At 37.5% G+C, this 17,279-nt stretch overlaps 1 protein-coding gene across 1 annotated transcript in view; it reads left to right on the top strand.

Annotated features, from left to right (window-relative positions):
• LOC126470783 (plexin-B) overlaps positions 1-17,279 on the top strand; it is a 1,233,199-nt gene that overhangs the window by 1,186,261 nt on the left and 29,659 nt on the right. Inside the window, exons 10-13 of the mRNA XM_050098792.1 lie at positions 1,100-1,348; positions 6,978-7,394; positions 9,347-9,646; positions 16,537-16,957. Of these exons, the coding sequence (XP_049954749.1) occupies positions 1,100-1,348; positions 6,978-7,394; positions 9,347-9,646; positions 16,537-16,957 (1,387 nt within the window). The remainder of the gene's footprint in view (positions 1-1,099; positions 1,349-6,977; positions 7,395-9,346; positions 9,647-16,536; positions 16,958-17,279) is intronic.

Here is a 17,279-nt window from a genome sequence, read left to right on the forward strand (position 1 = left end):
GCATCACCAGATACAATAAGATCAAGTCATGTTCTTGGTGTGAAAAGAGAATGGCATGACCCAGCATTCATAGTCAGAAATTTTTCACTAAGTAGCAGACATAAAACATAAAATAGCATGAAAAACATAGGCCACTCCCATTATACACTCCTGTCATACCATGAGTAACAGTATCAGGTTAGCTGTCAGGGTCCCCATATGCTGAGATAGTGATCAAAACAGACCGTGTATTTAATCATGTATGGGATTATGTAAAATTAAGCAACTCACAGTCCTTCATTTGCCCACAGCAAGCAGGTGCACAGGATTGTGTACTAACAGATGGCGAGTCAAATAACTTAAATATCTTAAACATGGTAATTTAAAAACATATTGTTTTCAGTATACAAGAAATAAGAATTTAACTAATATCTTGCCACTTTGTGCAGTGAATTATTATTTACATCTGAAATTACTAATGAAAATTTGTGTCAGAAGTTCAGAAATTAGGAGAGAACCATCAAGTGACAAAGAGAATTTGAATCACACCTGGAAGCAAGTGTGGGTAGAGTACTGATGAAAATGATTGTTCATGTACAGTAGGGAATCCAGGTTCCTATTGTGGTGTTGGTAAAAATTTCCGTGTGTCACATTTACCTTAGATGTGTTATACAGTGCCGTCTTCTTAGAAAGTCTGATTCCATAGCTCAAAGGACAGCATATCTGGCTGCTGTGCGGAAGACCTGAGTTCAATTCCCAGCACTGCCAGGGATTTTTCCTTGGTGGAGTACTGGAACGGGGTACACTTAGCCTTGTAAGGTCAGTTGAGAAGCTACTTGATTGAGAAGTAGCTGCTCCAAGGTCAAGAAAGCTGACAATTACTGGGAGATCAGGGTGCTGACACCATGCCCCTCCATACCGCATCCAAGTGACATGACTGGCAGAGGATTCATTGCTGTTGGCCTGTATGGGCCAGAATGCTGAGCATTGATTTTTGCTATTTTTTAGAAAACTGTATCAAGAGCTGAAAGATTGTTTTAGTGAAGTAAAGGGCAAACATGTTTTGGGATTATACTTATAAGAGGGAATGTGTAACGATTTCACATTTCATCTCTTTCAGATCAAACCACTGAGTGGTCCTGTTGAAGGTGGCACCCTCGTTACCATTGAAGGAAGTAATCTTGGTCTGAAAGAAGAGGATGTAAAAGGCAAAATTCGGATTGGAGACACTCCATGTGAACTAATACAGTATGAGGTATCTGTTAGAATTGTTTGCCGTACAGGTCCCGCCGGTCAAGAGACTTCAGCATCAGTTATTGTGGGCAACGAAGCAGGTTTTACCGAGTCAGCAGTTCATTTTAATTATAAGGTATGTTTTCTCAATAATATTTTTTACAATAAATTTTGTATAAATTTCTTAAGCTTTTTAGAAGTTAATGACAAATGCCTGTGTCCTGACAGAATAAAACAACAAATCATTAGGGTAACCACTTACAGTATAGTTGAACATAGCACCATCAACTGGCTCATAAACAAGACTGGATACAGCACTGCATGCAGAATCATGTGAGGGTTTGTGTGAGGTGGAGTGGGTGAGATGAGAAAATCAGTGGAATGGGGAGGAATGTGGCACCAGTCAGCATGCCCTAGCAAAGCCAGGGGAAATTGTGTTTGGTACACAGTGAAGTGGGCGGGGTGGCTGGGAGTATAGAAAAAGAGGATGAGACTACATAGAGAAATGTGTGAGTGTTGATTACTGGAGTAGTGAAGTGGAAGGCAAGGAGACAGTGTTGGTGGAACTGGGGCTACTTAAGATTGAGACCAAAAATGTTGCATGATTGAAGGATATTTTAGGAGGACAGTACCCACGTATGTAATTCAGAGAAGTAACTATTGGGTGGAGGAGGAAGGAGGAATGTGGGAGGAATCCAAATATCACAGATTGTGAATCAGCTATGAAAGTTGTGTATATTATGCTCACCAACATGTTCTGTAACTGTGTAGTGAGCTTTGCTATTAGTCACAATCTGACAGTGTCCACTCACTTAGATGGACAGCTAGTTGGTGATCCTACCCAGCTGCGTAGAAGTTACAACAGAGCTGGTATATGATGCAACTGCTTTTCCTGGTGGCCATACATCTGGTAGGGTAGGATATATCTGTGATGGGACTGGGATAGTATCTGCTGGATGGGTGCATATGACAGACAAATGTTACCTTTACATCTCCATGTTGTTGTTGTGGTCTTCAGTCCTGAGACTGGTTTGATGCAGCTCTCCATGCTACTCTATCCTGCGCAAGCTTCTTCATCTCCCAGTACCTACTGCAACCTACATCCTTCTGAATCTGCTTAGTGTATTGATCTCTTGGTCTCCCTCTACGATTTTTACCCTCCACGCTGCCCTCCAATGCTAAATTTGTGATCCCTTGGTGCCTCAAAACATGTCTACCAACCGATCCCTTCTTCTAGTCAAGTTGTGCCACAAACTTCTCTTCTCCCCAATCCTATTCAATACCTCCTCATTAGTTACGTGATCTACCCACCTTATCTTCAGCATTCTTCTGTAGCACCACATTTCAAAAGCTTCTATTCTCTTCTTGTCCAAACTGGTTATCGTCCATGTTTCACTTCCATACATGGCTACACTCCATACAAATACTTTCAGAAACGACTTCCTGACACTTAAATCTATACTCGATGTTAACAAATTTCTCTTCTTCAGAAACGATTTCCTTGCCATTGCCAGTCTACATTTTATATCCTCTCTACTTCGACCATCATCAGTTATTTTACTCCCTAAATAGCAAAACTCCTTTACTACTTTAAGTGTCTCATTTCCTAATCTAATCCCCTCAGCATCACCCGATTTAATTTGACTACATTCCATTATCCTCGTTTTGCTTTTGTTGATGTTCATCTTATATCCTCCTTTCAAGACACTGTCCATTCCGTTCAACTGCTCTTCCAAGTCATTTGCTGTCTCTGACAGAATTACAATGTCATCGGCGAACCTCAAAGTTTTTACTTCTTCTCCATGAATTTTAATACCTACTCCGAATTTTTCTTTTGTTTCCTTTACTGCTTGCTCAATATACAGATTGAATAACATCGGGGACAGGCTACAACCCTGTCTCACTCCTTTCCCAACCACTGCTTCCCTTTCATGACCCTCGACTCTTATAACTGCCATCTGGTTTCTGTACAAATTGTAAATAGCCTTTCGCTCCTTGTATTTTACCCCCGCCACCTTCAGAATTTGAAAGAGAGTATTCCAGTTAACGTTGTCAAAAGCTTTCTCTAAGTCTACAAATGCTAGAAACGTAGGTTTGCCTTTTCTTAACCTTTCTTCTAAGATAAGTCGTAAGGTTAATATTGCCTCACGTGTTCTAACATTTCTACGGAATCCAAACTGATCTTCTCCGAGGTCCGCTTCTACCAGTTTTTCCATTCGTCTGTAAAGAATTCGCGTTAGTATTTTGCAGCTGTGACTTATTAAACTGATAGTTCGGTAATTTTCACCTCTGTCAACACCTGCTTTCTTTGGGATTGGAATTATTATATTCTTCTTGAAGTCTGTGGGTATTTCGCCTGTCTCATACGTCTTGCTCACCAGATGGTAGAGTTTTGTCATGACTGGCTCTCCCAAGGCCATCAGTAGTTCTAATGGAATGTTGTCTACTCCCGGGGCCTTGTTTCGACTCAGGTCTTTCAGTGCTCTGTCAAACTCTTCACGCAGTATCTTATCTCCCATTTCATCTTCATCTACATCCTCTTCCATTTCCATAATATTGTCCTCAAGTACATCGCCCTTGTATAAACCCTCTATATACTCCTTCCACCTTTCTGCCTTCCCTTCTTTGCTTAGAACTGGGTTGCCATCTGAGCTCTTGATATTCATACAAGTGGTTCTCTTCTCTCCAAAGGTCTCTTTAATTTTCCTGTAGGCAGTATCTATCTTACCCCTAGTGAGATAAGCCTCTACATCCTTACATTTGTCCTCTAGCCATCCCTGCTTAGCTATTTTGCACTTCCTGTCAATCTCATTTTTGAGACGTTTGTATTCCTTTTTGCCTGCTTCATTTACTGCATTTTTATATTTTCTCCTTTCATCAATTAAATTCAATATTTCTTCTGTTACCCAAGGGTTTCTATTAGCCCTCGTCTTTTTACCTACTTGATTCCCTGCTGCCTTCACTACTTCATCCCTCAGAGCTACCCATTCTTCTTCTACTGTATTTCTTTCCCCCATTCCTGTCAATTGTTCCCTTATGCTCTCCCTCAAACTCTCTACAACCTCTGGTTCTTTCAGTTTATCCAGGTCCCATCTCCTTAAATTCCCACCTTTTTGCAGTTTCTTCAGTTTCAATCTGCAGCTCATAACCAATAGATTGTGGTCAGAATCCACATCTGCCCCTGGAAATGTCTTACAATTTAAAACCTGGTTCCTAAATCTCTGTCTTACCATTATATAATCTATCTGATACCTTTTAGTATCTCCAGGATTCTTCCAGGTATACAACCTTCTTTTATGATTCTTGAACCAAGTGTTAGCTATGATTAAATTATGCTCTGCGCAAAATTCTACCAGACGGCTTCCTCTTTCATTTCTTCCCCCCAATCCATATTCACCTACTATGTTTCCTTCTCTCCCTTTTCCTACTGACGAATTCCAGTCACCCATGACTATTAAATTTTCGTCTCCCTTCACTACCTGAATAATTTCTTTTATCTCGTCATACATTTCATGAATTTCTTCATGATCTGCAGAGCTAGTTGGCATATAAACTTGTACTACTGTAGTAGGCATGGGCTTCGTATCTATCTTGGCCACAATAATGCGTTCACTATGCTGTTTGTAGTAGCTAACCCGCACTCCTATTTTTTTATTCATTATTAAACCTACTCCTGCATTACCCCTATTTGATTTTGTATTTATAACCCTGTAATCACCTGACCAAAAGTCTTGTTCCTCCTGCCACCGAACTTCACTAATTCCCACTATATCTAACTTTAACCTATCCATTTCCCTTTTTAAATTTTCTAACCTACCTGCCCAATTAAGGGATCTGACATTCCACGCTCCGATCCGTAGAATGCCAGTTTTCTTTCTCCTGATAATGACGTCCTCTTGAGTAGTCCCCGCCCGGAGATCTGAATGGGGGACTATTTTACCTCCGGAATATTTTACCCAAGAGGACGCCATCATCATTTAATCATACAGTAAAGCTGCATGTCCTCGGGAAAAATTACGGCTGTAGTTTCCCCTTGCTTTCAGCCGTTCGCAGTACCAGCACAGCAAGGCCGTTTTGGTTAATGTTACAAGGCCAGATCAGTCAATCATCCAGACTGTTACCCCTGCAACTACTGAAAAGGCTGCTGCCCCTCTTCAGGAACCACATGTTTGTCTGGCCTCTCAACAGATACCCCTCCGTTGTGGTTGCACCTATGGTACGGCCATCTGTATCGCTGAGGCACGCAAGCCTCCCCACCAACGGCAAGGTCCATGGTTCATGGGGGAAGTACATCTCCATAGGAATACAAAAAGTGTAGAAAGGGATTGGGAGTATGCGCCTAGGTGTGGCATAAGGATGTTTCATAAATTGGCTAAGTAGTGGAATACTTCTAAGGGAGATGTGGACAAAATTAAAAGTAGCTGAAGCACTATCAGAGCATATAGTTAAGTTTTTACAGTGGGGGGGGGGGGGGGGGTGATATTGCTCCATTGCAGCTAGTTCATAAAGGTATTTGGGAAATTAAGGGTATGAGTGAACATGACACGGGAGATCTATTTACAGTCTAGGATTAGAGGTTAATGCCCATTTGTAAAGGCCTTAACAAGATTTCATTGTTGTGGGTAGAGGACTTTTTGTCACTTCAGATGTACCCCCCACAAATGGATGTACTATATAGAGAAATTTGCTACTTTAAAAGGGATGGTGGCTGTTGTAATGGAGGTACTGTTGATAGTTGGTGGACTTCGTGTGGATAGAGGTTTAGATGGAGCCATTGGAGAACTAGAGGTGAACATCCAAGAAGGTGGTGCAGATTCTTGGAAAAGACCAGGTGAAATGAATAGGAAAGAAAGTGTTACAGCTGTGGAGGAATGGCAATAGTCTATCTTGTTCTAGATCCAGAATATATAGATATCATTAATGAACTTTAATCAGATTAGAGTTTTAAGATCTTGGATGGCTAGGAAGGTTTCCCATAGAGGGGCAATAAACAGGTTTAAATAAGCGGTTCCCTGTGGCCATACTGTGGATTTGTTCATACATTTTCTACTCGAAGGAGAAGTAGTCATTGATAAGGCTATAGTTGGACATTTGAATAAGGAATGAGATGGTATGTTTAGAGTTGGCAGTTCAGTAGGAGAGGTAGCAGTAAGTGACAGCTGACCAGGGGCATGGGGATGGCATATAGAGAGATGGTGTCAACAGTGACAAGTAATTACTGATCCAGCTGGCAGTGCTGAGGCATGGGGGGAAGTGGTTGGTGTCCTTGATGTAACAAGTTTGGCTACAGGCAGTGGATTGGAGGTGGTGTTTGACTAGAAGTTATATACTTTCTGTAGGAGCAAAGTAACCAGTTATAGTGTGGCATCCAGGGTGCTTGGTTTTACAGATTTTAGTAAATTTATAGAAGATGGACATGCAGGGGATAGAATGAGAAGGGAAATGGATTTGGAGGAGAGGCTCTTGGATGGGTCTAGGGATATGAGTAGGGACAAAGGTCAAACAGTTGGCAGTTATCTCCAGTCAGGTAATTATTGTAGTTCATCACAGCAGTGGAGGAGCCTTTGTTCAAAGGGGTGGTAACAACTTATCAACAGTCCACAAGAATACACTTCAAAATACATGTTGGAACACTCCTAATACTTTGGTAGCCTTATTTATAATAGGGTGTGTTTCATGTTTTTGCAATCAGTATCAATGACAGCTAGTTTGTGATGACAATGATGACTTTATTTAGTATTTTCTTTTTTCTTTTTGTCATTCAGGATGTGAAGTTAGAGGGTGTGTTTCCTCCAATGGGACCACAGAGTGGTGGAACTCAACTTGCCATCACTGGTCAGTACCTAAATATTGGAAGCAGTATCTCTGCTTGGCTTGATGGACTACCATGCCATGTAAATGCAACTCAAGCATCCAGCAGCCGCCTCATGTGTACCACTTCTCGAGCCACTCAGCCAACATGTATTCAACGTCTCACTCTTGTTATTGATGGTGCCAACAGAACTCTTGAAGGAAATCCTTTCAATTATACTCAGGATCCAACAATAATGGAAATAAAACCATTAAAAAGCTTTGCTTCTGGAGGAAGAATGATTACTGTACATGGGACAAACCTTGACACCATACTGAAACCTGAAATGGTTGTGTATGTAGAAGATGAACCAAATCCAGTTAATAAAACTGTAAGTGTCATCTTTATTGTAACTTCTGAACAAAGAACAAATAAGTGTAGCATTAATTTTCTGAAACTTAATTTAGTTACAGCATAGGAAGATGACTAAAAACATTAATTTAGAGCTTCATATCAAAGCACATTTCTGGCATTTCTTTGGACTGATTTTACTATTCATCCATGACTCAGTTTTATGTCTGCTGCTGTAAAACAGTCCCAGCTTCTACCAGAAAATCCAAATAAAGATTTTAATGTGTGTAGGAAATAAATTCAGTTATGCAAAAATGAGATTGAAGGCATTGCATATTCTTTCCTACTTGGAAATAAGATTGACCATCACCTTCTTTGAGAAATTTGTAGTCTTTTGATGGAGTGACAATTGTATTAATCACACGCACACATTGTTTGTTACAAAACAGTGGCAACAAGTGTCTTAAAGATGTGCCTGAGGCTTCCAGAATGTGCAAATCAATTTGATAAAGCTACTGATGCTCTAGTCTGAGTCCTGATGTTTTTACAAATAAAATAGCCAAGGGCATACATACCACATCAGTTCCATGTTGCATAAATATTGCTATGAAATTAAACTGTGAATTTTTCCTTATGTGATAAGTTTATGACAGCTTAAAGTAAGAATTTTTGGTCATTGTATGGAAAAAGAAGGAATAAGTAAAGTCATAAGACATTGTGCAGAAGCCGGATACGTATTTTTCAACCATTTGACTGTGTAGATTTTCATTATTTTAGTACAGTGGCTGTTCTCTGTTATAATGTATAATTACTGTACCTTTTGTATAGCTGTTTAGTGAAGGTAAGTACTATAAGTACTTGTAGAGTGTAGTGCATGTTTTTGTTGTTCATAACAATAAGAGAAGAGGAAGAGTTTGAAACCTGGTACTGACACATAGCCTACTACTTACAAAATGCTAGGCTTAACATCCCTAACCAATGGGTGAATTACCATCAACAGTTTCATGTGCTGTATAAAATCTGCATAAATGAAACTTTTCACTCCACTAAGATGTTAAATTCTTTTGAAGTTACAAATTTGAGGAATGTGGTTTTTGTGTAACCCCATAACAATGGTTATTTATCTGCTGGTCTCCAGACCCTATAGCATCTCTGTCCTACACTTTTACTATAGTGCAATCTCCTACCTATTGCTTTAATAAATAAATAAATAAAATAAAAAAGTATTCAAATTTTCTAACAGATACCTCATCTGTTGTTAAGGCTCGGAACAAGATGAATTCAGAGGAAGACAATATATGACATTCATTGTCAAATTCCACAAAGCTCAAAAATATTTGTTATCATTGCTTTCATTGGAATAGGTTTGTTTTTGTTTCTTGTGTAATTACACAGCAACAGACATTTTCTTGCGATTTTTTTAAAAATCAGCTTAGCAATAATGAACATTATGTTCACATGATAAGTTTCTTACAGTGACCTTTCAGTTTAAAAAGCATAATATTATTAAGCCATAGATATCTTAAAGCACTGGTATATTTAAATGTATACTTAAATTGCCTTGCATCATCATGTTTATCAAGAAATGGGAGTATTTATGAGTTATTTTTGCCGAATTTAAGAGCAAGGAAAGTTTAATTTTGAGAAGTTTCCACTAAATGTAAAATAAATTATTCTCCCTCTGAGAAACAGAGAGTAAGTTGAAATAACATGCATATACATATCTGGTTAGGTGTAATGTTCCATACTTTAGTATATGTGATAATGTGGCTGAAATTCTCAAAACGTACAGATAAGGACTGAAAAAATATTAATGTAGATAATATTCTGGATCAGTTTTTGTTGTGTATTTCTGTTTATGGAGGTTAATTTACTATGTATATTATATTTCTGCATTTTGAGATAACATGACTGTAATGCACGAATATTAGTGCTTCTCTGTGAATGTTACACAAAATAATAAAACTAAAAGTTCATCTGTTTTCTTTATAGGAATGTACTGTTTTAAATATGGCACAAATGGAATGCCCATCACCGCCTGTGAACATGAAGTTCTGGCAGATGTCTCGTACACGTAGATCAGCTCACTTAATTCCTCGCTCGTTACCTAAATTTAGGGAAACAACACTGGCATTACGTATTGGATTCATTATGGATAATGTTGAAACAGTAAAGGATCTGGAGAAACATTTCCAAAATCTAAGGTCTCAGCTATTGTACGTGGATGATCCCCAGTTCTTCAGATTTCCAAATGAAATAAAATTATACAAAGGGGATACTTTAGTGATTGAGGTTAGTGAAATCTATAGCTGTGTAAAGCTCTAAGCAAATTTCTACTGCGTGTGAAGTGGGCATCTTTAACAAATTTTCAAGTGGTTATATTCATTGTTTGCTTTTTTAATAAGTAAATAGCAATAGTTTTAGGTCTGAATCATATGCTCTTCTTACGCAGGTCCTAGTCATACACTTGTCAAACTGATTACTGTACTCTGATGTACAGCTTATCTTAAAATGATTTCACTCACAGCTGTTATTTTCTCAGTAACTCTATTATAGTATATATTTCAGAATTAAATTTGGTCATCTGTTGTAAAGCTATTTTTATTTTGCCTTACCAATTTCAACAGGTTCATCTGTCATCTTCACAAAACTACAAAATATGAGGTAATATAAATCATGAAATTTTGCTGTGCATTTATGTAAAGTAGAAGAAGTGTTTTTCAAAGACTTTGGTTTAGCAGGTGCATCATCCCATTTCAACTCGTGTAGGCCTCCCTGCTCCACCATCACGGATTTTGATGAAATTTTATCTGAACATTCACACATGTCCCCAATGAACACTGGTAAAGCTTAAAGATTGCTGAATTAATACTCGGCGAGATGCAGTCACTTGTTTGATTCCATGTGCAACTTTGCGCAGAGCGAGCGTGAATTCCTGGAGACTTTGAGCTGTTATATCTCGGGCAGTGTTTTGTTGAAAGAAGTAAAATGTGGTCATTTTATACAACTGTAAGCTTTCTCTTAAGAATAATAATGAAAAGAATTTTACAAGCCATATTCAGCCAGAAACTTTTAGACAAATTCGCCCTAAAAGATTTCTAAGTTTGGATCCTTATATCTCAATGGCTAAAGGTATGACAAATAAGAAACTTGACATGCACTAATCTAATAACACAGGGTTCTCAGATTTGAAGTTTCGTTTATGTACCACTTTTAGATACTGACAGGTTAAGTGCAAAGTTGAAGATTTTGCAAAAAGGTCAAAAACTGCTGTTTAAGGTTGTCCAGTATAGAATATTATTCACATACTGCTTTCTACATTCCTACAAAACAATTTTAAACTTGATTTTTCCTAAAAATTACAAAAATCAATCCAATTCAGTGTGCTTTTAGGAAATCTCTTTTTAATAATTGATTTAAAACTAATCACAGCTGGGAAGAGCACATTTTCATGCATTCATAAAATCATGTTTGATTTTACAATGTGCACTAACAATACCTGAAAGTGACAGACAAATTTGAGGAAATGCACCACTGCAACAGGCTACATGACAGCAACCTGTTGTCCATGTTTTGTTGCATATGGTTTTTATTTTTACATTGAAAAGTAATATCTCACTATATTGCACTGGTCCAGGGTGACATTGTTACTACCAGTTCGTGAACATGTACCAGCAATCCCGTAGCCTTAGGGATCATGCCTGATAGCCATGCAGTGCCAGGCATAGGTGGGTTTCTTCAATCAGGTCTCCAGTCCTGCAATTTGATTTCATAGCTTAAGTTCCAAGACTTGTGATGATCCCTGTCTGCTTACAAAGCCATTTGCTAAGTACCTTATCTCCGAGTCTCAAATCTGTGAGAGTATCTCAGATAGGCAGCAAGTAAAAAGGAATATCAGTTTTTATTTTAAACTTCTCAACATTGCAGTTTATATTTTTTGAAATTTGTTAGCTACTTTCTGTTGTTCATTTCCTGGAAATTGATGCTGTCAGCCAGATGAAGATATTGAAGGAATAGAGAGTGTGGAAATGAGGTGTTTTGCTAATACCCACCAAACATCCTGTCTTTGGAGCTGATAAAATGAATGTTTCAGTCCTCAAGCATGCATAAATTTTGTCAGTGCATCATTTTGTTCTGTTGATATGTCAATAATGTTGCAATGTCAAGAAGCTGAAAATCAACTTCTTGCTAGCTGTCTATGTGAGATATTCCTCCAGATTTGATAAACTGGAGATAAAGTACTTAACAAATGGCTTTGTAAGCAGACAGGTACCACCACAAAGATTTAGAACCTAAATTAGGAAACCAAATTAGAGGCCTGGGGACCTGGATGAAGAATTCCCCCTCATGGCTAGTATAGCACAGCTATTAGGCATGACCTCTATGGCAATGGAGTTGCCGATTTCTGTTCTTGAAGCGGTAGTGACAATGGCACCAAGGACCAACACTGTATAGTAAGATATTACTTGACAATTTAAAAACAGAAACCACGTGCAATGTAACCTGTTGCAGTGGTGCATTTCCTCAAATTTGTCTCCTACTTTCAGGTATTGTTAGAACTCGCTGGAAAATCAAATTTGATTTTCTGAATACTTGAAGACATGCTCTTTCCTGCTTGAAATCAGTTATGGAGAAGAGATTTTCTAAAAGCATATTGAATGTGATTGATTTTTGTAATTTTTACAAAAATCAAGTTTGAAATGATTTTTTAGAAATTTAGAGAACAATATATGAATGATATTTTACATTGGAAAACCTTTTGTTACTAAGTTTTGTGTCAAAAGTTCCTTGTTTATCATGCATGTAATCAACGAAATATAAGAAACCAAACTAAAACTTTTTTCACGGTGCGATCTTTCTGGGTAGTTTGCCTCAATCTATGTAGTGTTGTTAGGCCATATTGAAAATTTTGCCCACTGTTCTAGGGGTTAGGGACCTTAAAATATGTTGTTTCAAATGAAATTGGTTTTGAAGCTGTAACATAAAATAGTGTATGTAACCGAAATGTCAAATATACAATAGTTTCACCTCCTCACAAAATCGTAATATTTTCTATGAATATGCAGGTTACTGGAAAATAGCAGGTGAATGAAATTTTGTAATCCACATCCTTGTGCCACTGAGCTATTGTGTATTAAGTTTCATGTTCAGTATGCATTTACTCTGTGAGATATAAGAAACCAAAATTTACATTTTTTCCTTGACACAATTCTCGTGCCCAACTTTCATTCAAATTATCTAGTATTGTTGGTCCACATTGGATAATCCAACAAACTTCTTTTTTGTGTGGTTGAAATAATTGTCTTTCTAGTGAACAGAGCCTTTTTTAATTTTTTTTTTATTTTTTTGCAAAAACCAGTTGTAAACAGCACATTTTTTTTACCTTTTTACAAAATCTTCAACTTTACACTTAACTTGTTCGGTATTGTAAAGGGGTTCATAAACGAACTTTGTATCTCAGAACCTTGTGTTGTTAGGTTAGTACACATCATGTTTCTCATTTGCGATACCTTTAGTCCTTGAGATATAAGAATTCAAACTCGAAAATATTTTGGGCAAATTCGGCTAAGAGTTTCTGGCTGAATATGACTCGTAAAATTTTTTTCATTATTATTCTTAAGAGAATGCTTGCAGCCATATAAAACAACCAAATTTCATTCCTTCCAACAAAATATTCCCTGAGATATAACAGCTCAAATTCCAGAAATTCATGCTTGCTCTGTGCAAAGTTGCACATGGAGTCAAATAAGTGACTTTATCTCAGCCAGTATTGCTTTGACAAATGTTGAACTTTACTAATGTTCATTTGGTCATCTGCGAATGTTGTCATAAAATTTCATTGAAATTGGTGATGGTTTAGCAGGAAAATGTTCCAAAATTAGCCCTTTTGTATCGATATCTTCTTCAAAACAGCATAATGGCATGACACATTCATAAATATACGTGTTGAATGTGATAATTATAAGCACAGATCGATAATTTGTAGTAAATCTGTTGTTATAATTATCCAGTACAATATGCACATCTTTGAACTTCATGGCATTATACTTCTGTGAAGAAGACAGTGATATCTGCTAAACCAATATTAAGTAAGTTTTTGTAATAGGCTTCTCATACTTTACACAAATGTATGGCCAAATTCTTATGAAATATATTATCCCAAATTTTGTAGGCTTCTGAAGATGACAGGTTAATCTGTAGAAATTGGTAAAGCAAAATAAAAATAACTGTTCATCTGGTGACTGAATTTTATTCTGAAATTGTCTTAAAATAAACACTTTTACTTCTGTGCGTGAAGAATGCCCAAAAGGTATTGTTGTGGATATGTACGCTGTGTATATGTAGTCTAATGGCAAAAGTTGTAATAGAATAATCTTTCTTCTACATTCACAAGTAGCTTCATTATATTTTTGCAACAGTCTTTTATTGCAGTATACTTTTGCATGACATTTCTATGCTGCACAATTAGCACAATGTATATTTTCTACCTTATTATCTGATATTTCAGCATTGCTATGTAAATTGATTCGTAAAATAAGTTTGCTGCCCATGTATAATCTGATTACAAAATGAAGTATAAAAATGCATAAATCTAAGCAGTACACAAGTACTTTTACTGTCATTCTGCTGCATATCAATTTATGAACAGTGAACAGACTCACTAAGAAACAAAGGGTGGATCCAAACTGGATATCAAGTATATCCTTTCAGAACAAAAAAAAAAAGAAAGAACTCCTGAAATGGGAACCATTGAAAAGAACATCAGTATTCATTCTCTACATTCTCTACCAAGTGAAATCAGAATAACTTTCAGAGACTGATTTCTCACATTCCAGTCTTTAGCAGTCAAATTTGCCTTATTTTTTTAGACTGTATGAAATACATACTTTGATAAAAATAACCAAGGGCAAACTGTTTTCTAGAAGAATGCAAAAATCTAGATGGTACTGTATGACAACTCACTATTTTCTTCTTTCCTTTGATGCAATTCACATAGATATGCTTATCCATCAGGTGAGTAAATTAAATCGAAATTAACATTTTTGACATACTTTCATGGCTTGCACTGTGGCTCGTATAAAGAAAAATGAACTACCACTTACTTGCAGATTCTCATGAAAATTTTTTTGAGAAATAAGAAAATTTCTTGGTTTGGCAGTAATTATGTGAGGCAATATATGCATTTTATTTTTTACTTAAATGTCATATAGGCCAATGCATTTTGGTAACACTTGCCAGTGATTATCTTTCACCCTTAGAGGGCACTGATGCAAATGTGGCACTCATCATGACAAAATTTTCTCATTGTCACTTATTAATGCAAAATTCACTGAAATCTTTGGCAACATTGGATGAATTTCCATTGATAATTAACTGTCTGAAGCAAAGAATTTTATGACCACACAGTAGTTCAGTTTATTCACTGTAACGTGATATGTACAATACTGCAAAACCTAAGGACAATCTAGATAAAGTAAGGTAACACATAAACTGTTTGGTAGAAATGATAGAGTGTGTGGGAGCATGCTGCTGGAGGTCTCCCAGTTGTGCACAGAAAGTTGGACATCACATGGTGTGAAGTCATGGTAACTATAGTGCAAAATGGGACTGGCCACTCAACACAAAGTAGTAGAAGGAACAAGAAAAGAAAGCGTGTGTCAATCAGTGAGCAGTTGTGGTGCATTTTGGTGGTGATTTCCATTACAACATGCCCCAACAACATCTGGATGACTTCGTACAGGGAAGAATCACTGCGAAACTGCAAGAAGAATAAAGTGTGAAGAGTACAGCCCAGGAATTTTATATTATGCACAGTATTGTTTCATGTGCATGGAGAGCATCCCAACCCCAGGCACTGCTGCCCAAAGGAGAGCAGGTGGTCAGCCATGGCTAACTACTGCAGCAGATGACTGCTACACTGTGCAACAGGCAAGAATGGACCCACACTAAGCAGCAGGTGCAATTGCAGCCACATTTAACAGGACTGCAAGGTATGCAATCTGATGCTCCACAGTCACACTGTTGCAGCAACTATGTGGTTGTAGTCTCTATGCACAGTGATCAGTAAATCATGTTCCGTTGACACCCACACATCTGCGACACAGTTTGCAATGTTGTCAAGAGCATAGGGGCCTGACCAACAAGGAATGGGGTTACATACTCTTCTCAGATGACAGCAAATTCAGTCTGAGTAGTGATTCTGGATACCCTCATATGGCAAGAGGGGGTAACACTTAACACACCCAAGGACATTGTCAGATATGACCATTTTGGTAGTCTAGGTGTTATGGTGTGGGGAGGCATAATGTTGCATTGGCATACTGACCTCCAAATCTTTGAACACAATATACTCATCAGTCAATGTTATTGTGACACTACCTCTTCCCCACATGCTTCTTTTCAGGGGTACATTTGACCCTGATTTAATTTTTATGGGTGGCAGTGTTCGAACAGTGCAGGCAAAGCTCCTCGTGGAACAAGATGATATTCAGCAAAAGGACTGACATACCCACTCCCTGACTTAAATCAAGTGGAGCACATGCGGGATGAGTTGAGAAGAGGTATTACAGTATGTTCACATGCACCAATGATCATCCAGCAGTTGTCAACCATGCTAGCGGAGGCACGGAGTGCCTACCGCAAGAATACTTCACTAACCTTGTGTCCAGTGTGGGAGCTTGTTGCAGAGCATGCATTGCTGCCTGTGGTGACCACACATCCTATTAATAATCATGCATCTCCTTTTTTAGTCTACTTATTTTCTTTCAATAAAGTGTCATTTCTATTCATCTCATTGTATATTTCTTTCAGTTACCTTCTGTGCTATACTGTAGTAGTTCTTTCTGTGTATGGTCCATGTTTCATCGAGCTGTATTACTCAGAAGTGAATCATCATAAGAAATTTACTTTTGTCCTTAAGTTTTGCAAACCAGTGTATTAATACTTTAAAAAGCTGTAGAAACAAAACTATTCTACAGACAAAGTTACCACTTGATTACATTATTTCAAATGTAACAAAACAAATTTTCATCATATCACTGACATTTTTGTCCCAGCTCAAGAAATTTTGTCCTTGTCCATATATTCTTTTACCTGATAAATGACTTACATACATCATCATCGTAGTGAAGAGCATAATATGTATGGATGTATGGTAACACATTTATTGTTTTTTATTTCAGGGAGAGAATTTGAATCTAGCTAGTGACGAATCAGATGTTAATGTCACCATTGGAACCCAGCCATGCAATGTGACGTCTCTTGCTTTAACACAATTAGTGTGTACACCACCTGAATCACAGCCTCCGAGCACAGATGAACTCGGCATCAAAACAGATGAAGGCCTCCCATTAGTTGTTGTCCGTGTTGGGAGAAGTCTAAGGTTTACAATAGGTTATCTTCGTTATGAAGTTGTCAAACCATATTCATTTTCGCCATGGGCCATAGCAGGAATTGCTGCAATTTCTTTCTTTTTAATTTTCATATTTATTATCATACTGGTTGTGTATCGACGTCGATCAACTCAAGCTGAAAGGGAATATAAAAGGATTCAAATACAAATGGATACACTGGAGAGTAATGTGCGTTCTGAATGTAAACAAGGTAAGAACATAAATATGGTACAGTATATTTGGTGTCCTAGCTTGAAGTACAAAATAGCACTTGTTTGCAGGAGTCACTGTAATATTATGTGAGGTGCTTGTTATGTAAACAGTACGTAAGATCATGATACTATTTTGCAATACTGCATAAATTAGGTGCTCTAATATTACTGTTAAATAATTCTAGTGACATTGATATTAACAAAGTGTTTAGATTGTAGAATGAGCAGGATACAGCAGATATGGAGTGTTGGTAACATTTTTTATAAGAATGGTGTCATTATGTTATAGAAAAGTAGCTGAAAAACATGATTAAATTGTTA

This window comes from Schistocerca serialis, chromosome 3 (genome assembly GCF_023864345.2).
Source record: "Schistocerca serialis cubense isolate TAMUIC-IGC-003099 chromosome 3, iqSchSeri2.2, whole genome shotgun sequence".
Classification (NCBI taxonomy): domain Eukaryota; kingdom Metazoa; phylum Arthropoda; class Insecta; order Orthoptera; family Acrididae; genus Schistocerca; species Schistocerca serialis.